This window comes from Anser anser, assembly GCF_964211835.1.
Source record: "Anser anser genome assembly, chromosome: 2".
In the NCBI taxonomy this organism is placed as follows: Eukaryota; Metazoa; Chordata; class Aves; order Anseriformes; family Anatidae; genus Anser; species Anser anser.
This window is the reverse complement of record NC_139721.1, coordinates 59,379,251-59,405,056: the sequence shown is the minus strand read 5'-3', so window position 1 is coordinate 59,405,056 and position 25,806 is coordinate 59,379,251. Positions and strand designations below refer to the sequence as shown.

Sequence of the window (25,806 nt, the reverse complement as noted above, 5' to 3'; positions counted from 1 at the left end):
CCAATAATCAACCTGAAAACACATCTATGCCAGTGACAATTGATCTCATGTTTCAGGTCCTTCTTCCAGAGTTATACTTTGAAAGAGTTGTGGGCAGAAAACAAAAGTGTGCACCTGGCTACCTACTTAAGCTGACTTTTTTTATGTGTGTGTGTTTCCTGTCTTTTTTGTTTGTTTTTTAATCAGTAAGGTTTGTATAGTCCTATACATTCTATATTTACTTTATATATTCATTATGAGAACTAATCATTACCTACACATTTCATCAAGGTTGTTCTAGTAAAGAATGCATTTTGACTTCTGCTTTCACTTTTTATAATACTGGATTATAACATAATTTGGAAAAATAAACTACACTTTAGAGTATTAGTTACTTAAAATGTGTTAACATTTAGGAGAGAACACATATATATTCAAGAGTCCTTCCTAATATTTAACTTTTAAAGGTTGTAAGGAAGAAGTAATGACATTAAATTTCTTCCCTTTTTCTGATCTGTATAGTAGTGGATATACTATTAAGTTTCCTTTACTTAAATTTCTTTCATTTTCACAAAAAAATATTTAATTATATAATATTATACATAAGCTGTTTATTACAGAAGGGGTCAAGAAAAAGTAAAACAAAGCAATACAAATGAACTATAGGGCTGTAAAGACAAAGGGACAAAGGTCAAGCTTTAGGAAGGCTTAAAGACCTGTAGCCCCTAGATCCCAGATTTAAAAGTATACTCTTGCTTGTACTTTGATTTCAGAAGTTAAGGGGAAAAAAATAAAATATATATATATGCATTTGGTTAAATTGTAGTATTTAGATATTTGAGAGAAGTTATACTTGCTAAAAGGAAAATAACACATTTAATCTATTTAATATCTTCATATTTTATCCCTAATATGAATACAACTCAGATGCTGCAGTTAACACAGAAAACCTGTTAAAGGTTCAGCACCCCATCAGTCAAGAGCAGCAGAGCTTCCAAAACCAAAACAACATTACCTTACTAGTTGGAGTTTAAAAATCAACAAGTTTTTAAGCCTCCTTTGCACAGCCTACAGCTTCTACATAGCCTACAGCAGGCCACAAGCCTCTACCCATCTCCCCATGCTGATCACAGAACAGCTTTATCCAGAAACCAAGTATATTATATGCTGCGTGGATGATGAGTCATTTCAACTTCTTAGTCTGCTCTTAGAGTTTGATACCATATGACCACAATCATCATAAATGAGGTTTTAGGGAAGTCATCTGATGGCATAATGGGATCAGCTTTGCTAAGCAGTGAAGTTGCTAATCAGAAGCACTGGTGGAAAATCTGAAATTGGTGATTCCATGAAAGGAATATCACATACAATCCTGGATGCAGGTCTAAGAGCTTATTAGGGCAGCATGAAAATGCTGTAATTTCTCTTACAGGTGTAGACATTTTAAAAGCATAATATTTATAATGATGCTTTTTCCTGGTTTTGGACTATTATTAAATCATTTCCAGCCAAACAGAATGCAGTTCACCCCCCCCCCCCCCCCCCCCCCCCCAATGCTTGAGGTACTATTCAGATAGTATTTCAGATACTTTTCCATTTACTCTGCCATCTATCTTGGCTTGGACTTTTTAGCAATTGTTCTTGTGTCCCTAACCTTATATCTTGATTGTGAATATTCCTTTTCCTATTTTTTCTGTGCAAAGTTTGTGTAACTCAAGTTTTTTTGAACATGGTACTACTTTGTTCAGTTTTACTGAAAAAATCATTCACCTTTTTTTCATAAACCACAGAAAAAAGCACTTTTTATGGCTTTCCATCTCAGCTTTTTCTTAGAAACATGCAGAGTCTGAGGGGATCATTCAACATAAACTTTCATCATAGAAATATGTCTTTTTCAAATTTCTTGTACAGTAAATAGAGGAAGAAAGACTGCTCTGGGGAGTAATTAGGAGAAGGAGTTGAACACTGGGGTCTTGAGTTGTCCTTTGAAAGAGCTTTTCTCTCAGGAGCGTGAGATATTTTGACAGTGATGGAGTGTGTGGGAAGAGGATCATGCAGTCATGTTTGTGTGACTGTGGGCACTTGCATGGTGGGCAAAGGAAAGAATGAAGAGAATGTCAGTGGAAAGGGTGCAATTACCCTCAAATCTCTTTCTAGGGACAAAGATGTGTGGAGAACTGTGGTCATCTGAGAGGAAAGATGGATGATATCCTTGCCCATCACAGGAGGGTTGGACCTAGATGATCTTTAAGGTCTCTTCCAATTCAAATCATTCTATGATTCTATGAAAAGTATGCAGAAAATGTTTCCTGGCCTTCCCGTATCTTTCCTCTTAGGTGGATATAAAGGTAGCTTCAAACCACACTTCAAAGTTAGCTTTCTAGAATGATCACTTAAGATCATCTCTACTCCTAAGCATACAAAGGTAGTCTTTATTTTTATTATTATATTATTATTATTAATTTTTATCTTAAATATTCCGAACTTTTCAGTAGCTTCTATGAGTGCTTAAAGATAACTTGTGAAAACTAGGAATTCTGACCTTGAAATTAAAAAAATAGCTCTTTATGAGTTCACTTCATTGTAAAGGGAACTAATTTATTTCCTATGTTAAGAAAAACAGAACATGCCTGCTGTCACCTTGGATTATTTACATTGGTCTTTTTCCACACGTGAGGCCATGAGGACCAACTAACACTTAGTCATTGATAGTCAGCTCATAGCTGTCTTCAAATAGTCTCATCTCAGAGTAAGAGAACCACAATTTTCAAGAAGGTAACCATGGATCTAGCACTTAGTGGTATCTACTCTTCCAAAAAGACAGCAACAATAGATCACTGTATAGCAAATGCTGAAAATCCATGACCATAAAAATACATAAAAGCTAAAGATTGTTTTGTCTTAGTTATGCAGCTAATACTGTTATTATGTCCGAATCCATGGACTGACATAATACAGACTTCTTTTGTTCATTGCCAGTCCTTATAAGTTCAAATATATAAGTGATGGGACCTTACCCGTGCCTTCTGCTCCATCTCCATCATTAATCTTTCATGTTGTTCTGCTATTGCCAGTGTTGCAGAATGGACTTTCTGATATATCATTTCTCCTTCTCGTGTCTGAAAGGTGAACAGCCCTTCTCCTGTGTCACACATCCTGCAGTAAGCAGAACAGAAGCAAAAAAAATGAGTAGTGTAATTTTTATCTATTATAAAAAGTGCACACCTTGCAGTAGAAAATGCCAACTTTTATAGTTAATCTCTTCAGTTCTGACTATCTGCAGCTATTTTTACCATTGAAGAGAGACATATTGCAAGAAAAGTGCAGAACTTCATGAACACAACCTCTAAATTCAGTTTTAATCATCCTCTGAACAGTGAAAAAGAAGTTTTATCACAGAATAAAACTTGAGGTAATACAGTCACCTGTTTATAGCATTATTTCAAATGTCTGCATGGCTACGTAGGCGCTAAATTTAATTATCTTAACCAATTGATAACAGAAGTACATAGCATAGCATGACTTTGAAAAGCTGACATTTTAACATAACACTGACCAATTAAAAATATTCCTTTGGTTGATCACTACAAAGAAGCTGTATGGAAAGGCAGCATTATAAGGGTTAAAATACATCTGCCTCAGTACATTTGTGTGAGGCAATATCTAAAGTTCTCTTTATAATTACAAGAGACATTCAGTCTATTTGACAATAGAAACAGCAATTCTGTTGCCTAAGAAGATTAAATAAATAAAAAATTCCATAAAATTAACTGTCTTCTTTTGAAAGAGCAACTTCTGTCACCCTTATTGTGACAGCCTTGTGGCATTATTCAGAGGAAGAAAAGTGGTATATAGTACATGCAAGGACAAAGAGGGCTGAGAAACACAGAAAAAATTAGTAGACCACAAGTGGTAGACTACTGAGTGACAGTTACTTTAAGGATATATACTGTGTTAAACAGCAGTGGAATCTGACATATTTATATTAGTAGTTCCATGACGTTATCCATGTCTGATCCCTGTATTTTTATATATTTCTTTTTGAAATTTTAGAAACAGAACAATAAAAATCCTTTTGATTTGGTCTGATACTTCCTGTAAAGATTTTCAGAGTTATCTTTGACAGAAAATTGTTGACTTGAGTCACTGATGCATAACATCCTTCAACAACAGAAAGACTTGAATTTCCCTAAACTACCAGGTTTCTTCAATTTCTTTTTGGTTGATTTATTATTTTATAGGACATCTGATTTTTTGAATATCTCAACACCTTCAGCATGGTCCCAGGATACCCAAGGCATACAGAATTACTGTTACTAAGCATTTTAGAAAAATGTGTCCTGACTGGTTGAACATTCAAACAAGTTTTAAATATCAATATATTTAAAGTTTGAATCCAGGATCTGAATGATTATTCAGAAATTAAATTTTATAAAATGTTGTCCAATCGAATTAACATATAGATCTGTATTAAGTTTGCAGATGACACCAAGTTAGGTGCGTGTGTCGATCTGCTCGAGGGAAGGAAGGCTCTGCAGGAGGATCTGGATAGGCTGGAGCGATGGGCTGAGGTCAACTGCATGAAGTTCAACAAGGCCAAGTGCCGGGTCCTGCATCTGGGGCGTAACAACCCCAAGCAGCGCTACAGGCTGGGAGAGGAGTGGTTGGAAAGCTGCCTGGCAGAGAAGGACCTGGGAGTACTGGTTGATAGGCAGCTGAATATGAGCCAGCAGTGTGCTCAGGTGGCCAAGAAGGCCAACAGCATCCTGGCTTGTATAAGAAGCAGTGTGGCCAGCAGGTCTAGGGAAGTGATTGTGCCCCTGTACTCGGCTCTGGTGAGGCCGCACCTCGAGTACTGTGTTCAGTTTTGGGCCCCTCGCTACAAGAAGGACATGGAGGTGCTTGAGAGAGTCCAGAGAAGGGCGACCAAGCTGGTGAGGGGTCTGGAGAACAAGTCTTATGAGGAGCGGCTGAGGGAGCTGGGGTTGTTTAGCCTGGAGAAGAGGAGGCTCAGGGGAGACCTCATCGCTCTCTATAGGTACCTTAAAGGAGGCTGTAGAGAGGTGGGGGTTGGTCTATTCTCCCACGTGCCTGGTGACAGGACGAGGGGGAATGGGCTAAAGTTGTGCCAGGGGAGGTTTAGGTTGGATGTTAGGAAGAACTTCTTTACTGAAAGGGTTGTTAGGCATTGGAATGGACTGCCCAAGGAGGTGGTTGAGTCGCCATTCCTGGAGGTCTTTAAAAGACATTTAGATGTAGCCCTTAGTGATATGGTTTAGTGGAGGACTTGTTAGTGTTAGGGCTGAGGTTGGACTAGATGATCTTGGAGGTCTCTTCCAACCTAGACGATTCTGTGATTCTGTGATTATTTTATTTAATCATTAAATATGTCTCCTGCTGTTTTATATGTGCGCACACACACACACAATTACAAAACAGCTTTTTGAAAATTGAATAATTTTTTCATGAGTTATCTTCTTATAAATACATCTTCTGAATTCTAAAGAATTCTTAATCTGAAATTTTATTTCAAAATGTGTCTCTCTAATTCTTAACATTATTTCTAAACAGGGCTATTGTGTTTTATAAAAGATTATTGAGAGTCCAGCAGTTCCTTTTGATTTCAGGACTGACCACTTAAAATAAAACCTTATTAACACCTACCAAATCTTTGCTTGTACACTGGAGGAGGCATGCTTTTTTGAGCCTCCTGTAAAGAACATATGCATGGCTGTACTGGGGAGAACAGAAAGTATTGGAAGCAGAAACATAAAACGTAAAATAGAGGTGCTTTCTGCAAAATGGTGAACATACTTAGTAATGACCATTTGAGATGTTGAAAAGAAAGTCATAGTTTTAGGAATAGATGATTCATGATGTTACAAACATCCATACTTTTGAAACAAAAAGTCTCCCCCCATCCCAAGATGTAAGAAAAATATGAGCCATTTTCCAGACAGGTATTATTTGATCAGTACTAATGTGATGTGCCAATTAATAGACAAATGGGAAAAAATACCCAAACTTTCACATTAAATTCCAGTGGAGACCAAGATCCCTGCTATAAACATTTAAGATACTTTATATCCTTAGCCACACTCCTCCAAAGAGCTTATGGTAGAAATAAAATGTCTCAAGAGTTTTGAGACATTATAGCAACAGTCTTTGAGATCCCTCAGGGCATCATATAGCTGGTACTCTGGCTTTGTGTAAAAAGATCTTAATAAAATTCAAACAGCGTGAAATGGAAAGTCTGGAAAAAATGACGAGGTTTCAGAAACTGAAGCAAAATATGATCTCTTTGTTGGTTTCAGACGATGAAAAATCCTACAGGGATAAAAACAAGGAAACAGGCAATGGAGTGTGATTAAGATTCAGGAGTTAAGCTGTTTATTTTGGCCGAGCAAAACCTAATCGCCCCCACTGCTGATTCGATCACATCCTGTATCGTGTGTGTGCCGCCGAGTTGGAGGTAGGCATGCAGGCTGCTGCACCCCTGCGGCACCGCTCCCACAACCCAGGATGGCACCACGGGGACCAGCTTTCCAGTTGGAGCGGGTGACCACAGCAGACATGTCACGCCAATGTCAGAAAACTATTGATGGCAGCCTCCCAGGATTATGGTTTTCCCTAGCTAACAGTGTACGATATACATGCAGAGGCTCAAAATTAGAGGTGGAGGAGAATTATGGGCCTCATTTGTTCAAGTGCCAAATAGCCCTTTTATGTTCAACATGACTTAAAGGCACCAGAAATGAAGCCAACAGTACCTGGAAGCCTGAGCTCTATAAAAGCAAAAACTTTGAATGAAACTCCCTTTCTGACATCTAAACTTGTTATTTGCAAGCAGCCTTCCAAAAAGGTGATTCCCTTTGCTATAGTGAAGTATTCCTGTTCAGCTCCTCAATATTTTATTATTTCATTCAAATGAAAAGTGATTAGACCTTAGTTAGGACACTGAGAGGAGAGGCATGTTTCAGGTTTAGTTACAGTCTTTCAAGGGAAGGTTGAAACGCACTGAATTAGAAGAACTCCTGAATTAGAAGAATTTATGGAACTAGAAGAAGCATGATGGGGACAGGGAAAGGGGTAAGTGTGCTCTATGAGTTTTCCTGAAAAGACAGGGAAGTTTTACTTATCTGGCCGAAGAGAATGGACAAACAAATAAGCTAAAACAGACTTCTGGACATGTTCTATATACAATCAAAACATAGTCAGCAGAGCAAAGACAGTATTTTTTTTTTTTTTTTCCTGCAGCCTCTTTTAGGTGCCAGATAACTGTCCATTTCAAACTACAGTTTCAGCTTTAACTTTGCTAACATGTTGCTTGAGTGAATGTGAAGTAACTGCGGGTAAATTAAATACTCTTAGTTCAAAATACACACCACATGTGGTTGTACTTGATGGATCCTTTTTTTTTTTTTTTGAGTGAATTATAATTAAAATTCAATCAAATTATTGTTGCTTGCAAGCTGTCCTCAAAAACTTTTAAAAACTCTTTTTTCTAGAATCTTTTGAAATGAAAAATGACCTTCTCCAGAGCATAAACCAAAAATTTTCATCATTATTTCTTTTTGTTTTTCTGCAAAATAGTTTTCTCCATTTTTTATTCTTAACAAACAAAAATTATTTTATGTCCATTTAGTAACATATAAATTTTATATTTCCTAAAATCACATTAGAGAAAAGACAGAATGAAGGTGTGGAACTCTTCTTTTCCTGGTACTGCCACAGGTTTGCACTGCAGCTCTCCCAACTTGATATGACCTTCACTGTCAAAAAAATTCACTGATTTTGTATACTTCAATTTTTTATGAGAGACTTAGCAGTCTGTGGATGCTTGAAAAATGCCGATGTTAGCTTCCCTATTTCTGTGTTTTCCAACTTTAAAACAGGGATATGATTAAACTATGCTTTAGGATATTTAAGGATTCAATGCATTAAAATGTATGAAGTGCTTTGACTGAAATAGAAAAGTATATTTTTTCCTCTATTGTTAAAGAATTATATAAATGGGCAGATAATGAAACAAGTAGATACAAAAGGTCTGAAAATCATCATAAAATTTTTAGTTCTTAAAATAAGAACTATGTGGATTCACTGTGGATTCAGATATCCACAATGAAAGTTCCTGGTTGTACTCAAAGGTAAGATTTCTGTTCAACCAAAAGAGATTTTCCCACCACTCCTGCCAGATGTTCTCAATCTTTCCCAAATCCGCATAATGGTTTCCCACTGCCTCTGCTCACTACAGAAGTTTGTCTTTTAGAGCAAAATCAATACCATATAGTAACCTCATAGAATTCCCTCCAAAAAGGAAACTTTGTTGACTTGACCACCATATACAAATGGTACTTTTTGCCAAAAAGAGGTTCATACTCTCATGCCTGACAGTTTCATTTCACTATTTCAGTAAACTGTAAAATGTATTTTCACAATAATGAAGGTTGTCTGAAATATGAGATGCCTAGGAACATTATTTGCTATAAGTCTTTGCTTTAAAACAATGACAATTGTAACTAGAAAGAGTTTAGTTCTTCATAGATCTATATTTTAATGGTTTTGAGAGATTTCTTTCTACCCATATGCAGTTTAGCATTAAAGAAATAATGGGCGATTTGTAAATTCATTACTCAGCAATGTATAGAACTACAGGAAAATAACTTTACAATGGTAAATATCCTCAAATAGGCACCGAACAAATAACTTTTAGAATTAACAAATACTTAATATCAATAACTCTTAATAGCTCTTAATAACTAATGCATAATAAATTAGTACCCTTTTTTGGCATTTCTAGTTCTTTAAATAAAAATAGAATTTAATTTTTGAATGAGACTAGATCATGATTAAGTATTGTCCAGAAATCTGAGTGCTAAAAGTCAGCAGTACCAAAATGAATGCAATTACTGTAGCATAGTCCACACTCAATGTGTGAAAGATGATTTCCTTTAAAAAGCAAAGCTGTTCACTCAGATACTTCAAGGTGCAGTAAAGAAGTTAGCTAGTGCTTATTTCCTGTATGCAAAGAATGTGGTCAGTTTTGATATAGGGAAGCAAACCTTCTCTGTCACAAGAGGAGCAGTAAATGATAAATGGCCTTTCTTTAAAGCCTCAAAGATACGTATGTCTGTTGGGAAAGAGCCATATGATATGCAATATTTAACTTTGAACCAAGGTACTTATTTCTTGTGTTGCTACTACAGCTTTGATTTTCTAAAAAGTGGTAGAAAGTAGCAATTTTGCCTTCAGTTTAATTAGATTATCAAAGGAGATGCACATCCACTGTCTCCCTTGTGGATGTTTCACTTTTGTTCTTTTCTTGTTTGTTGTTATCTCAACTTGGACTAAGCCAGTTTGACAGAAATCCTGTTTGTTCTTTGTGTGCAAGGACGTTACACACAGCACACATGAAACACAGACTTGCTAACCAGTAGAGCTCACAGAGAAATGAATACAAAGCTCCCCTGAGGGTCCAAAAGCTTTGCTCTCTCCAACTTTCAACACACGCTAACTTGCTTCCTCCCAAAGTTGCTATTTCCTGAGATAATAATAGCAAGAAAAACATATAAACTCCTTCTGATGGGAGCATATTTAGACAAACAAACAAACAAAACAAACAAACAAAAAACAACAACTCAGTTTATACCTAGGAATAGTTATCACAAGAATTCTAAAACAAACAATGTAGATTTTTATAAAACTGTAACGTGAACTTCTATGTTGAAAGGACAGAAAACTAGGAAGAAGCAAGAAAATGTTGCTAAGAATCTGACTTACAATAAAGCAATCAAAAAAGTGATACATTTTGTGGGTGACTCAGTAAGAAAAAAGATAACTACAAAAATAGGATATGTATGGGATCCAGGAAGGGTCTATGAGTGAAGCAGAGAGAAGACAATTAATGAGAGAAATGTACAGAAAGTGTAATTAATTCAGATACAGACGTGGATAGAAAGCCCTAAATGTGGGACAAGGTCAGTGAAAGTAGTGAAATGTCCTGTGAAATATCCACAAAAGGGAAATGGAAATCACCAACACAAAGCACAGCAGCAATATAAAGGGCAAAACACAGAACAAGCAGACACAGAATCTCAAAAACTGCTGAGCCTTGTCTGTTGCTCACATCCTATGTGACTAATGAGTTAGATTGCCTTGCTTTGCTGTCAGCATTTCAGAGGTTCATTGGAGTGTCAGACAGGGATATCCTGGCAATTTCATGATCTGAGAAGCAAATAATGAAAATTATTTGATATATGACGCATCTGCCTGTCCCCCTAGATTATAGTTATTTACTGGCAAGAATATACAACAAGAAAAAGTAATTACGTAAGATATCTACTAATTGCTGGCTGTAGACATTCCTCTATAAAATTTATTATAATGTTGTTGCACTTCAGCTGGGATGGGTAACTTTCCACTGTTCCTGCATATGGGTTATGAAGTAGTGCAGTGTTTAATCTTAAATTGTCTCTTTCATGTGAAATCTCCTTGAATTTGGCATAAGTTAACACAGGAAACATGGAGTATTGCCACATGATTTAGCTCAGTTACTTGATCATGCAGCTTAGATTTGTTCAAGGTCAGATCTTGTATTTCTTGAGTCATCTTCAGTGTTTTCAACTAAAAGAACTAAACGCACAGCTTTCCTAATAAGTCCTTTTATGGCATCATTCTGCAATTCTGAGAGCATAAGGATGGAAAGGAGTGATGATTTTCTCCAAGAGAGCTGACATTCAATCACTCAGAGGAATGCAGTCCTTCTCCATTATTTCCTAGCGGACCGTGATACTTTCCAAGTGATAGTTACATAGCTTTTTAAGATATTATATGCAGTCATGGTTAAAACAAAACAAAACAACAACAACAACAACAAAAAAGCATGATGAGATTACTTCTTTTTCTGCCTAAACCGAGTGACGATTTTAGGGGTATAATATAATACAATATAGACTTTTTTTTTTTATCAGGAAAACATGTTTTTATTTGTTTTGTCAGATGGGAGAGATTTCTGTACAGTACTTGAGGTAATTATGCCTCCTGGGAAATTTTTCTTCTCATTTCTTGGGCTGCTTCTACAATTGCTGTGTCTGTGCTGCCCTCTGTTTTAGCCCATTTAGACTAGTGGGGCATATATCTCATTGTTAAAGCTTCAGGGACACTATCCCATTCCTGCATGTCAGATGCTGTCCACTTTTTGCTTAACGGAAGCACAAAAAGAAAGCTGTGCCTTTCTCTGGACTATACCAATGCTTGAATGATTGTCCACCACCACTGTAATTCTCTAATTCATTTCCACCAATATTTTCTTGTCCATCATAAGACATAGTTAAGAGACAGTGGCAAAAATTAGTTTTTTTTTTTTTTTTTTTTTTTCCCCAAGGCTTGGTTTTGATAATAAGCAGGACTCTCTTTTGGACTTTTTTTCAGACCATTTTTATTTGGGTAACTAACAAACTTCCTCCTGTATTGCCATTAAAATATATTTATTTATTTTAATTACCATGGTGTATCAGAATAAATGTGAAATAATGCTGAAGAGTTAAATTTAGTAACTCATTTCCAATGCTAGTTAAAGTACAAAAAGCAGAGAAGCAGACTTCATTGGAGTCATGCATAAGAAGCAGAATGTTGAGGTTGACATAAAATTATGAAATATATCCATACTTAATGGTAAACATACCATACAGAGGCTACATTTTCTATTTCTTCAACACTAGAAACTAAACTTTAGCCAGTAAGAGGAGATATCCTGGTCTAATAAGCCAAATCCCAAATACTTTAATGTGACTATAACTATGAACTTTATTCCTTCCTGCTTAAATACTAGTTTCATAAAACATCAACAGTTTGATGGGGAAGATTGAATGGTGTTGTTTATGCTTTATCACCTCTAAGTAAAAGTATACTAGCTTGAACATGCAAATTGCTATCTTGTGTCAGTATTCAATTCACTTTGCACTGTTTAATCAGTGTAGGTAATTAATAAATACGTATATGCAGAACAACCCACTCTGTGGAGATTTTTGACCCCACCCCCCCTTTTTCCTTTCCTTTCCTTTCCTTTCCTTTCCTTTCCTTTCCTTTCCTTTCCTTTCCTTTCCTTTCCTTTCCTTTCCTTTCCTTTCCTTTCCTTTCCTTTCCTTTCCTTTCCTTTCCTTTCCTTTCCTTTCCTTTCCTTTCCTTCCCTTCCCTTCCCTTCCCTTCCCTTCCCTTCCCTTCCCTTCCCTTCCCTTCCCTTCCCTTCCCTTCCCTTCCCTTCCCTTCCCTTCCCTTCCCTTCCCTTCCCTTCCCTTCCCTTCCCTTCCCTTCCCTTCCCTTCCCTTCCCTTCCCTTCCCTTCCCTTCCCTTCCCTTCCCTTCCCTTCCCTTCCCTTCCCTTCCCTTCCCTTCCCTTCCCTTCCCTTCCCTTCCCTTCCCTTCCCTTCCCTTCCCTTCCCTTCCCTTCCCTTCCCTTCCCTTCCCTTCCCTTCCCTTCCCTTCCCTTCCCTTCCCTTCCCTTCCCTTCCCTTCCCTTCCCTTCCCTTCCCTTCCCTTCCCTTCCCTTCCCTTCCCTTCCCTTCCCTTCCCTTCCCTTCCCTTCCCTTCCCTTCCCTTCCCTTCCCTTCCCTTCCCTTCCCTTCCCTTCCCTTCCCTTCCCTTCCCTTCCCTTCCCTTCCCTTCCCTTCCCTTCCCTTCCCTTCCCTTCCCTTCCCTTCCCTTCCCTTCCCTTCCCTTCCCTTCCCTTCCCTTTTTCTTTCCTGTTTTTATTTATTTTTTTTAATCTTATATATATAGTGCAAAAAGGAAATTGATCAAAAACAAAGGGAGGATAATAAAAGCAATCATGTTTTTAAATACACAAGACATTTGCATTTTTTACAATTTAACAGAACAAAAATGAAAATGTTCCTGAAAAATTAGTTCTGTGAGTTTGTAAAGCTCAGACCTTGTTGATAATGGTGAAATACTATTTAACAGTGTCTTGGAAGATTATATGTCCTTAGCAGCTCTGAGAAAGATAAACCAAGAACTCTTATATCACTATTATCATTTTAGTGCAGAAGCAACAGTTACAGTTGGGTGTACTGCAAAGAGACAACTGAAAACAATGGTCTGAAAAAAATAAAGATGTTATGAAGATGACAAACAGCTAAATGTTTTTGATTAAGCTATTTCACTCAGCATGGTTCAGCTATTATTCTTCATGTCACTTTTGAATGAAAGGGATATAGTCTCCAAGTCCTGGAACATGGGATCATATTCAAATACAGTTATTTGCTACAGGATGTTTGCCACCCTATTATTCTCTAGTGAAGGCAAGCACATCTCATAACAATATTACTCAGTTCCTCTCACTGTCTTAAGTAGAGAAACAGGTGAAGTGGCATTAATCTACAGCAATAACACTGATTTTGCCAAATATATAATTGTTAGAGATAAAACTCAAATAAGATCACTACTGTTTAAAACAAAAGCATACAGGAACCCTCTGGCAGTGCATCACTACTTGCTACAACAGAGGCAATAAAACTTAGCAACTTAGGATCTTCATTTTCTTCTTTTACCCTTTTAAAGCCCTAAAGGCACTGTTATGTTTGGGACTACTCCCAGTGAGGGTGTTGCTGGTGGAAATCCTCTTAGCTTAGACTTGCTAGTGTCCAAGTTGTTTCTGAACACAATGAGGCACAACTCTGAACTTATTCAATCATCTCTCTGGAAACAGAGTTTTGTAAAGGAGGCATCTGCCAATTTACAGATGTTAGCAAAGTAGCAGCCAAGGAACTAATGCTAGTAGATAAAATTGTTTATTTCATTTTTGAGGAACTGGGGGTGCTCCAAAGCTATGATACTGGACACTATTGCACATATGCCAACAATATTTGGAGTAATTGATCATGGTCAACCTAAAAGTTCAACCAAAAAGAAGTAATAAAACAAAAAAACACACTTTGCATCTGCACTTACCAATAATATGATATAAAATTTTAAATGTAGGACCATGTTCAAAATGATCTATAGGAAAATTTTTCCTATAATGCCTCTACATATTAAATGCTACTGGAAACACTTTGTAGCTAACATGATGCAGTCAGATATTGTGTTTGTGTTGTTACTTGACTTTTTATGTTGACAGAAGCAGAGGACACAGGTATTTCCTGAAGTTTGATAAAAGTATAAGTATATACTCCTTTAAGGAGACCAGGGAAAATTTCTGGAGGGTTGAACAGTAATGAACTAATAAAGTTAACGTTTTTAGTGTTTGAGTAAATATTAAGACACTAGAAGTAAAAAATATTAATGAGCTAATATAAAGCCAGGTTCAGTACCATAGAACATGTGAAGAAAAGCAAATTGTAGTTAATTACGATGTATATTCAAAACATCAGCTTTTCTAGGTTATGGAAAATAAAGCTGTATTTTCCCATATCAAAAGTGGGACACACAAAGTGCAAAGCAGTAATGGAGGGAGAACACAGCACTCCATGCTGTTTGCTTTGTGAGTTTTCATTACTTCAAAAATAAGACATTTCAAGTTTTTTTTTTTTGTTTGTTTTTTTCCCTCTTTTAAGTGCACCGGCGTTAATGGGTTTGGCCACTTTAAAGCATTTGTGGTCAGCCACTCTGAAACTTTCCGTACACTATGTTTTTATTGTGATGGGGATATAAGCACTGTTGTTTTCTTTAAATGTCACTCTCTGTCTGCAAAGTATGAGAGCTACTGCTTTGACTACTTTGATGAAAGAGGAATTTTCAGAAAGTTATATGCAAATATTATGGGCACACATGGTTGTCCAGAGACACTCACCATGCTATGTACGTACACTAATGAGTAATTAACATATGCTAATGATATCCAAGGACTCACCAACACTAATCACAAAACTGACAGGTTGTCAGCTGTTGTTTGGGAGCAGCCTGCCACAGCAGCAATTCATGGGACAGAAAAAACACTGGGGATGAGACAGGATGGGGATTTGCTAAAAAAAAAAAAAAAAAGGTTGATTTCTCAGGTGCTCACAGTAAGAAAAGAAGACCTTAGCTAAGACCACATTCCTGGTCTTAACTTTAGCTAAACGTGCATACAGATACAAGCAGTCAATTAAGTCCTTTGGTCGTAAACTGTATGTGCAATAATAACATAATATAAAAAATAATTACATGAAAGGCATGGCGCCCACCACAAATATAAAACGTTAATTGAACTTCCACCATCTTTTTACTTGTGGTATGTAGAGAGGAAACATGACTTTCCTCCCACTTTCTTTAACTTTTCCTCTTTTACCTAAGCCAAGCAGAATTGAAACAGACATTTTTTCCCTTCTTCTCTCAATTGATAACAACAGCAATTCTATTATGGATCAAAGAAATCACACTGCATTTGCCTGGCATCTCTGACTCCAACTTTGACTGTGTATATGATATCTTTCTGTTGGTGCTTCCAGCAAGGGGAAAAATCTCTGCAAGAATTTCCCTTTAGCCTGATTGTTAAAATAAGCAATAGTTTGTGTTCAGATAAGTAGCAACTTGATAAGTACTTGAGAACCCTTAAAACATTTCTGTGAAATTTTGTTATGTAAAAGTAGACAGTCTTTTCAATTACAGGAGTAAGCATGTAGGAAAAGGTACTAGTATTTACTTCACACAAAAGGAGTGTAAAAACAAAGAGATTAAAAAATGAGTGGCAGGTGGCCTGCAAAAGAAAATGAACACAAGGAAACATGGACCAAAATGATGCAGAAAAAGGAGAGGAAAAGCATATAAAAGGATGAAAAATAACTACAAATCAGTAGTTGCCGTTTATAATTCCATAGTTAGACTGGCTCGCCACATATTTTCCAAGAAGTATCATATTTCTAAAACTTTGCTGGTTGGCATGGCTATCCATTTTCTGATGTTTTGATAAATGCTTATTTCTAACCCTGATTAATAGCGATCAATTACACTGATTAGGTTCTCTTAGTTGAATATCTACTATGAGTCCTGTGTGAAACTACTTACACTGTACTAGAGAAAGAAATGCTTTGGGTTAGTTTTGGTGAGGATTTTGCTTAAAACAAAAGAGTGTAAGAATGGCAAGTATTGGTGATTCTGTGTATGTGCCACTGTCTATTCTTTGCAAATATTCCCTCAGTCCAGTTTCTTGCATGGCACGAGATGCTACTAATTGACAAGAAATGCTCCTTGACAAATCCACCAGCAGAGAGGAAACACACAGACTTCAAAACAAATATGGGAGAGTAGAATCTAAAAGCATGAAATCCATTTTTTTAATGCATAACCTTTTCAAATCTATTTTCTTTAATTCGTAAGCTTTTCAAGCACAGTGTGCCTGCTCTCTTCTCATTGAATCTGGGGCATTGTTAGAAAGCAAAATGAAAAAAAGCAATCTACCTTTGCTGTGAAAAACAAATAAACCGACAAAAATAACAACAACAAAACAACAACAACAAAAACACTAACAAGCTACTTTTAAACTCGAGCTTACTCATCTGGTTCAATGTTTCATAATTTAAGCTGCCACTGTCCTGCACTGCTTTGGTAATATTTTTATAAGAAATTTATAACAGACGTGGAACTGCTCTGAACACTGGACTGTATCAAGCCCTTCTGTCCATGATTTTGTATGCCAGGTTAAAAAAATCCATTAACTATAGACCTACTGGTTTCATTAAACATTTATATATAGCTATCCAAAAAGCAAACACTATAGGTGGCAGAATACAAAAGACACAATTCCATTATGTGCAAAATCATACATAATGGATACTTCTTATGCAGTGAAAGATGACCACACCTTCCCTAGACACTTATGCATCATAGCTTGGGCATGTTTGTGGCTATTTCGTGTATGCCATTAAAACCATTTTGAGTATACCTGACAAAAGTCTTTTGAAGTATTTTCCTATTTTCTCACTCTGGAACATTCATATTATAGGTATCCTTCATATCACAGACAGAATATTAGTCTCAAGACAAATGCTAATATACATTTCTATTTCTGTGTATTACTATTTCTGCTCTAATTTCTCTGATGGTCCTTTTTACCAGCTATTTGACACTACTTCCTCATGCACTGAACACTTTTTTCTTGGCTGCCCTCCATTTCATCTGCACTTCTAAGGCTGAGAGCTAATCATGCTCATTTTTCTTTCTTTTTTTTCTTTTTTTTTTCTTTTTTTGCCTTTTTTTTTCCTCTCTGAGAAAGAAATTGGTCCAATGGGGCTTAAAGAAGCCTACCATAAAATGACAAAGTACCTGTGACATGAACTATTTAAGATGGTCAGTCTACCAATAACAAGCATCTATTCAACTAACCTTTTCTTGCTCCTTTGTGCTCAGATCTTCCACACTTTCTGACTAGATGTTATTCCTGAAATGCTAAATGTATTCCAAAAGTTGTTACAGTGCTTCTTTAAAAAAATCAGGTACCTTGCTTTTACTCAGAAATCCCTTTCTTTTTCTGTTTTACCAGCCTATGCATTTCATCACCACATTCCTGTCTCCTCCTCTGATTCCATGCACTTAGTCCCCCCACAAAACAGTTTTTCATCAATTTCTTTCATTTCTATTAGTCCCAGCAAGCTGGTCCACTTGACATCCACTGTATGTGCAAAACACCTTTAACACACTCATGGTATGATTGTCTCCAGACCACTGTTGGTTTGGATCACTGCTGTCACTCTTTATTCTCTGGTGGCAGTGACAGTCCTCTTAGACAAGTAAGGCACCAGAAATATATGTATCATCCAATCAGTTTCCACTAAAAAAGATAAGGCACCCTCAATCATCATCTGAAAGAAATTCAGGGTTTTCCACTGTGTCATCATCTAAACTCTCCTTCAATACCGTCACTAACAGTAAATGGTACTTATCAGAGGGTTTCAATTTTGTTTGTTTCTTTTTATATACTGCATACAAATAAATGCAGTTTTGCACTTTTATTTACTTAATGCCAACTTTTATGAATTTTCAGGCATGATAGCATGCAATTAAGGAAAATAAAGCCTCTTCTGTCATTCATCCCAAGATGCTGTTTTCAAAAAGTGTATCAAAGATCATTTAAAATATCATTTTAAAGGAGGGATATTTTCCAAGTTGGAAAGAAATTAATATATCATAGAATCATAGAGTAGCTTGGGTTGGAAGGGAACTTGAAGATCATCTAGTTCCAACTCCCCTGTCATGGGCGGGGATGCTATTCACTAGACCAGGTTGCCCAGGGCCTTGTCCAGCTGGGTCTTGAACACCTCAAGGGATGGGGCATCCACAACTTCTCTTGGCAACCTGTTCCAGTGCCTCACCACCCTCTGAGTGAAGAATTTCCTCCTAACATCTAACCCAAATCTCCCTTCTTTTAGTTTAAAACCATTCTCCCTTGTCATATCATTATCTGACTGAGCAAAAAGTTTCTCTCCATCTTTTTATAAGTCCCCTTTAAGTACTGAAAGTCCACAATGAAGTCTTCCCCTAGCCTTCTCTTCTTCAGGCTGAACATCCCCAGCTCTCTCAGCCTTTCTTCATAGGAGAGGTGCTCCACCCCTTGATCATCCTCTGGACCTGTTCTAACAGCTCCACATCCTTCTTGTGCTGGGGAATGTGCAGACCTGAATGGAGAACTTCAAGTGGGACCTCACAAAGGCAGAGTAGAGGGGGAGAATCACATCCCTGGCCTCCGCTGTTGCAGCCCAGGATGCAGTTGGCCTTCCGGACTGCAAGCACACACTGCTGGCTCATGTTAGGCTTTTTGTCCACCAGAACCCCCAAGTCCTTCTCTGCAGGGCTGCTGTCAATGAGCTCTTTACCAGGTCTGTCCTCATGTCTGGGATTTCCCTGACCCAGATGCAGCACCTTGAAATTGGACTTGTTGAATCTCACTAGGTTCACATACTCCCACTTCTCAAGCTTGTCCAAGTATATATGTGTCTATATCTGTCTTTAAAATGTGAAAATCTGCTTTGTTGCACTGGTTCAAACAAGTCATGCAAATGCAATGTTATATTTGACTTTTTGGCCACCGACAGGATAGTCAACTAGATGAAGCATCTTGCTGAGTTATAGCACTGTACTGAGTTTTCTTCCAAAAAGTCAGAAAGATCAAATGATGTCTGGAACTGCTGAAACTGAAGGATTCCATTAGACTGCCTTTCCCTCCCCTCTTTCTAATAAGATGGAAGCTTTTTAGAAAATATGTGACAAGTGACTACTTACAGCTGAAATAAATCACACACCATCACACTATTACTCAGAGTACAGAATTATTAATAGTGCAATAATAGCAATAACTTACTGTGATAGTGAAGAAGTACTATTAGGAGGGACACAGTAGCTAATAGCATTTCCTCTAACAGGGGCTAAGGGACAAACCTTCCTTCAGTACCTTATAAATAAGCGGAAGATTAAAAGAGCCTGTGGGACCAGTCAAGCCCACCTCAAAAATAGCCTCACTTTCTAGAATGCTTCTGAGCAGGCACTGTGTATAAAGTGCTCTCCATCTCCCTTATGTGACAGTATTTTGAGAATTCTTTAGTTAATTTAATTTAGAATGAGAGAACACTTAGTTGCAGTAAAAGACTTGAGGGGGGCATGATAATGCTGGGAAAGCTGTGATATGGTTTTCAATTATTAGCATCTTCTTCTCCTTAGGATAATGCTTTGTGAAAACAGAAACTGAAATTTAGTGCATGGACATTTGTATTTCACCACAGTACGCCATCACTATCTAAAAAATAAAAGGAATTACCCACAAATGTTCAATTTGATAGTTCTTCCAGGCCTGGCTATTTGTATGTATAGACATTTTGCTACTGTATTGTATTCCCTATACAATTGGGAATAATACATATTTTATATTATAAGTAAAATACATCTGTAAAATATTTTTTTCATGTATTTGTATTTGTAGCAAATAGTCACGAAACAGCTTGGATATCATTGGTGTTGAGAAGTGATGAGAAATCTGTATCAGTTTCTGAGCATGTTTTAACCAAAATATCCGAAGTGTTCTCTGGTTTCTACGAACATAAAATTAAAAAAAAAATCACAAAAAGCAAATGACAGAAAATTCCTCATCAATTTACTTTTAACATTACTTTCTTGTTTTTTTATAGCTATAGCTTTTTACAGTGGAGAATATTTTGTTTTTCTAATTGATGGCATAGCTAATGGAATTAATCATTTATTAATGAAATTAATGGAAGTGAAAAAAACTAATTTAATAAAAAATTTAATTTCTTTAATGATTATTGTTTGATTCTTAAATGAAATTTGAAATAACTATAGCGGTAGAAAAAAAATAATACCTTCCACCGTCACACATATTCCAACACAGTCCTGGGTACACTGAGTTCACACATGTAAGTATGTATCCAAAAGTATATAGGTAATATACTTGTGTATAAAGTTCTGTTAATAACAGCATTCAACTTAATAATCACAAGCAAGAATTCAATGCCTAATAAAAAGAACAACCATGAACATTCCTGCACTAGAGTTTCTGCTGTCACACAGTTGCTATATCCAGAACACAGAGGTACTTCTGGAACTGCTGTACTGTTCTGTCAATGCCCAAACCACTCCAACGACCTCTTTTTGAAGCAAAGAAATCAGTGGTTGCCCTCATTCTCCACAAGTGATATATGTTAGTAAAGTTAAATAAAAAGATGCCAATAGGCATTTTATCAGTGAACATATTATTTGCGATAACAATGAATTAACACTAGCTGAGAACAGGGAATCTGGCAGATATTAGGCAAACCCTCCAAGACCAGCCTGCTGACGTAAGCTTCTCAGCTCCTGAGTTATGGCTGTCAGTCATGCTCTATGAGACTTGATTCCAGAATAATCAAGTCCCAAGACTGAGGGAAAAATAAAACTTCCATTGCAGATTTTCATGTGTGACACACAAGAAACTACTGTTGAAACCAATGACCTTTAGAATAAACCTATATGCCAGCTGAGGCCTAGGAAACACAGTTCCTGACAACAAATGGAGCTTACAAATGTTTAAAAACACGCCCCTCAATGCTTCTGCAGTTCTCTGTGTGTGTATGTGCAAGTATGCCTTTGCAAAGGTTCCTACATATTCATGAACAATGCTCTTTTGTTTTGCAAATTCCACCCTTTGCATTTTGATTACTTCCTTCTACATTTGTGCAGTACACAGTACATAGAGGATATTTCAAACCTCCTTAGTTGATGGTACTACACTCATAAGCTTTGGAGAAAAGGAGGATTTACTTGTGTTTAGCATTCTTGCTGTCTAGATAGTCTCTGTTAAAAGTGTTGCCTTCTGGATTTCCCTGCGTAAGGTATTTAACACTCTCCTACTGTCTGTATAGGTAATTAGCTGCATAGTTTCAGCATTTTTAATCAGCTCATGAAAATTGGCTTGGTGGGGGTTGCAACAGTGTTTAAGAGCTAAAACAGAAACCCTGTCTCTTAATGTAAATGTTATATATATATATAAATGAGCACCATTATGAAATTTATTAGCATTTTGTATACATGAGTACCTGAGTTGTGCTGTTGATTTATTTATTTTTTAAATGGGTGAAACAGCATTGTTATAGCTTTACATTTCAAGTCTGAGATGTTTCAGTTGTCCTGTATTTTGAGGTAGAAGATTAAAGGTTAATACAACTCCTTCAGAGTAAAGGACCACGTGCTGGGGCATCTACAGTTATTCAGAATTGCTATATGAGATTAATTTTTGCCCACTATGGAGTTCAACAGTTAAAATGTGTAGTAGTAGTAATAATTGAGTCCTAATATGATTACAAATGTATGAATTATTTTGCCTGTTTCTTCTCTGCTCACACATTACATAGCAATAACCTCATTAGTCTGAACCTATGATAAGCTTATTGCATGATTTAGACAATCCACTAGCAATCAGGAGTTAAATGCTTTTCTTCAGGGAGGTGTAGACGTGAGCTGCTACATACGCCAGCATGTGAAGTCCCAGAACAACTGTCTCATAAGGCACATACCTAAGGGACCTCTCCTCACATAAGGGAAGAAAAAGAGGATGTTTCCCAAAACTTAAGGGTTAATTGACTAATACTTTTCACATTCGCACAATCACCACAGAACACTGACAGACAAATGAAAGATATCAGTCAGATGTAGTGCCTGAAGCAAATATTGAACTTTCTGCTTCAGATAACCCTAGCATCTGTGTATGAGAAATGAGTATGCACTGAGAAAATGAGTATGTCAGTTGTGGGTCACATACATAGAAAACAAAATCTGAGGAAGTCTCATGTAACCACTCTGCCATGCTTGAGCTTAATATTTTTTTAACCAAACAAACAGATTCCAGATCTTTGAAGTGTCATGTGTCATGGAATATCACATTTCATTACTATTTTTTTTTCTCATGAAGAGAAAAACACAATCAAAGACAAATAAAGAAGCAAAAGTTTAGTGTGATTTAATGCCACAGTATTCACACTATGTTCTTCAAATGCAGAGCATGAATAAATTTGGAAATACTGAAATCATTTAAATTTCTACATCTTGTCTATGAAATAGAAGAAAGTATACTTCAGAAAAAGGAGGGTGTCATGGATTCGTGGCTACTTTTATTCTCCTCAAAACTCCAGAAGCATATTTACCTCTCTGCTCAGCTGGAGGCATTCCACAACATATTCCCTTATTGCAACTTCTCACTGTACTTGACTTCAGCTTGACTGTTTTTTTGTTTGTTTTTGTTCTCAGATATCTCAGATATTAACAGACTTGACTATACAGTTTCCATAGACAGAAAATATTGTTTAATGTCCATGGAAGAATTGCAGCAAAGTGAAAAAAAAAAAAAGAACACTTCAAAAACAATGAAACGTCCATATATGTTTACACAGTGTCCTACCCCAAGATATGAGAAAAAATTATCAATTCTTAGGAGTCTCCTCTTATGCTCCTACAAAAAGTGCCTCAGCCAGCTTGTTTTGCCAAAAGGAAAGCTTGGATAACTGTCTTTTGTAGTTCCCATACAGTAAATTTTAAACATTGTTTATGGCCTTTAGAATGTTTGGTTTGCACCAGAAAAATGAATCCTGAAACTCTGGCACTGAAAACAGTGTCTTCACATCTAATGTGGACCTTGAGATAATTTATCTGTACCTATTTTACTGCTTTTCTGGCATGTTTCTTAGATTGCATAAAATTAATTATTCCAAAGCGTATCTACAGTATCTTCATCTAGACAGTTGAGTAGGCATTTCCATAAGGAACTTGTTTGCCATTTCAGGGTCAGTCAAGGATTAACACCCATGTGAAGTGGCAATTCCATAAACGCCAAGAGAAACTTGCAGAGATTAACTGCATTCTTAGGCACAGTGTCTCCAACACATCCAATAACCAAAATAATGACAATGAATTATCTGAACACATTACCTGTGTACATACCTTAAGGAAAATTGTTGATAATTCAACAATAAAACCAGTCAAGCCAATCTGAAGCTTGTTAGGTGGAAAGCCTGGCTCTTGGAAAAAGTAAATGCTAGGTCCTTTGGGGCTCTGAATTACTGAATTCCCATTCACTATATCAGATGTACAGCATTAATCAGTACAAAGCCATTGTAGTGCCCAACAGAGATGTGAATTACTGTTTTTGATCAATAGATTAATTGAGTGTGATTGCCCTTAATAAGATACTTTAAATAATGAGAATCTCACCATTCTGCATCAAACTAAGCCACACAAAATTGTTCTTCCCCCACTTTTCAGCAGAACTTGAATATCAAAGAATGCAAATGACTAAATCAGTTTGCAAGAAATATTTACTTTCACCAATCTGCTAAATAATGAAAAATAAGGATACATCTAACTTCCTAGCTAGTACAAAGATACATATTCAGAAACTCCAATTCAGTCGAAAACACAACAGAAAAAAGAAATCTGTGTTCATTCCACCCATGATTTAGACATACTCTCAATTGTGTACTTATTAGATTTCATTATATAAATGAATACTTTAGCTTTATATATCTGAATACATATTCCTTTTAAATGCAAGGCAATATGTTTATTAAAGATAAATTTAATTGTCTGAAAGATTAATTCTGATCCACTTGTTTGTTATAGTACTTTGTTGTGAATATGTCCATTTATTTTAATGTGAGGGATTTTTTTTTTGTGTGTGTGTGTGAAAGTAATACCAAAATTGAGGTTGGATAATAAATAAATATATATGAAAATGAGCTCTCAATGTTCATGCAAATTGAGCACATTCATATATACTTTAACATAACTGCTAAAGCTCAGTAAAAAATAAGAACCTATTTCAAAACATTTCCTTTAAAGAAATTGCCTCTATTTAGTATTTAAGGCTTGGGGAAAAATTAAAGCAAAAACGATTTTACTGTGTAACATTCTCATAAACCATGGATGAGCGCTTTGCTTCTGATAAGACAGCATGCATCAGGAATTTACTGTATTAAGATACTAGGAGATCAAGGGACAATGATAAATTAATGTCTCAGGAAGATAAGAAAGAAGATGCTGATTTAAAAAATAAAAACAAATCAACAGCAGATTGTAAAATGAGCATTAGAGTTGCCCTTTATAGGCTTCAGATGTTATTGAAGATACTGTATTTTTCTCTAGTCCTATTTTTTACCTCTATATTTTTCTGCCAATCAAAATCTAGTCCTTACACAATTCCAAATCAGACAGATATATCATTCCCAAGCAAGTAAAAGGGACGAATCAGATCAAAGTCAATAAAGCATGACAGATAAAGGCAGAGCTAGCTCATGCTAATAAAACACAGGAAAACAATCCACTTTCATCAGGTTGCATGGCCTGTGGATGTAGAGGATGATGATATTTAGATATTAGTATGAAATTAAAATATTGTGGGAGGCTTGAAAAAACAGAGAGATAAAACTCGTTTTTCTTGAATAAATACAGTCACTATATACAGTCTGTTAGTACTGATGTGCAATAGATAGAAATAGACCAGTGCAGAAGGCAACCATCCTGAAAAAGTTAGAATTTCAGGATGGTATAGAATGAAATTTTTCATAATGAAAATACTGTAGAAGAAGCACACCCACATTTTGAACAGTGTATTACAAATCAACTTCAAGTGATTAATTTGAATTAGTTTTAGCACTTTAATTTTGAGTTAATGACGATTCTCATTTCCAAAGAGAGTTTCCTTCAGAATCAATTAAGAGAAGACAGATAGATATACTAATCTGTATAAGGAAACAGTTCAATCATTACCTTTTTATGCAGAAATCACCCCATTCCCCCTTAATAGAACACATGTTTGAAAATACAAATTTAGTCAAAGAGTCAGATGAATGGGATATTCAGGAAGAATGAGATAAAGCTAAATCCTAGTTTCCTCTCCCCCCTCCCCCCTTCTTTTTCCCTTCTTCTCCAGAGTAATATGGTACTGATTGGTAATTTCTGGTGCTGAGCAGGCACGCTCCTTTTAGTTTCCCATGAAGTAGTAGTTTAAGGCCTGAGGGAAGGTATGATTTACCAAATGATTCTTACTAAAACTGTATACTTGCATGAACCCCACAGTTTAATCACTGAAATTAAACTGAAACATGGGTCAGCCATTGCTGATTTTTGGAAAAACATTATTAAATAGAAGAAAGAATTATGTCTTCATGGATATTTAAAACTGTTCTGAGAAAAGAAATGGCAGTGAGGATTAAAACTGCAGGCAGAAAAATAGAGCTAGCCTTTTTATGGGCTCACAATGTTCTCTGTAGTCCTGCTTGCAATTATATACCAGGGTGGCAATCAGTCATCAGAAACACCCAAAAAAGTAATATCTACTGTGATGGAAGCTATTCCCCTGTACAATGAGCCTTTTCCATGA

At 36.4% G+C, this 25,806-nt stretch overlaps 1 protein-coding gene across 4 annotated transcripts in view; it reads right to left on the bottom strand.

The window, feature by feature from the left end:
* The window catches only part of DOK6 (docking protein 6), a 238,630-nt gene that overhangs the window by 61,355 nt on the left and 151,469 nt on the right, over nucleotides 1-25,806 (bottom strand). For all 4 annotated transcript variants that reach the window (XR_014579799.1, XM_083824245.1, XM_083824243.1 and 1 more), the window contains exon 6: nucleotides 2,997-3,135. Coding sequence is in view for 3 of the 4 variants with exons in the window: in XM_083824245.1 (XP_083680371.1) it covers nucleotides 2,997-3,135 (139 nt within the window). In the remaining variant the exon portion in view is untranslated. The remainder of the gene's footprint in view (nucleotides 1-2,996; nucleotides 3,136-25,806) is intronic.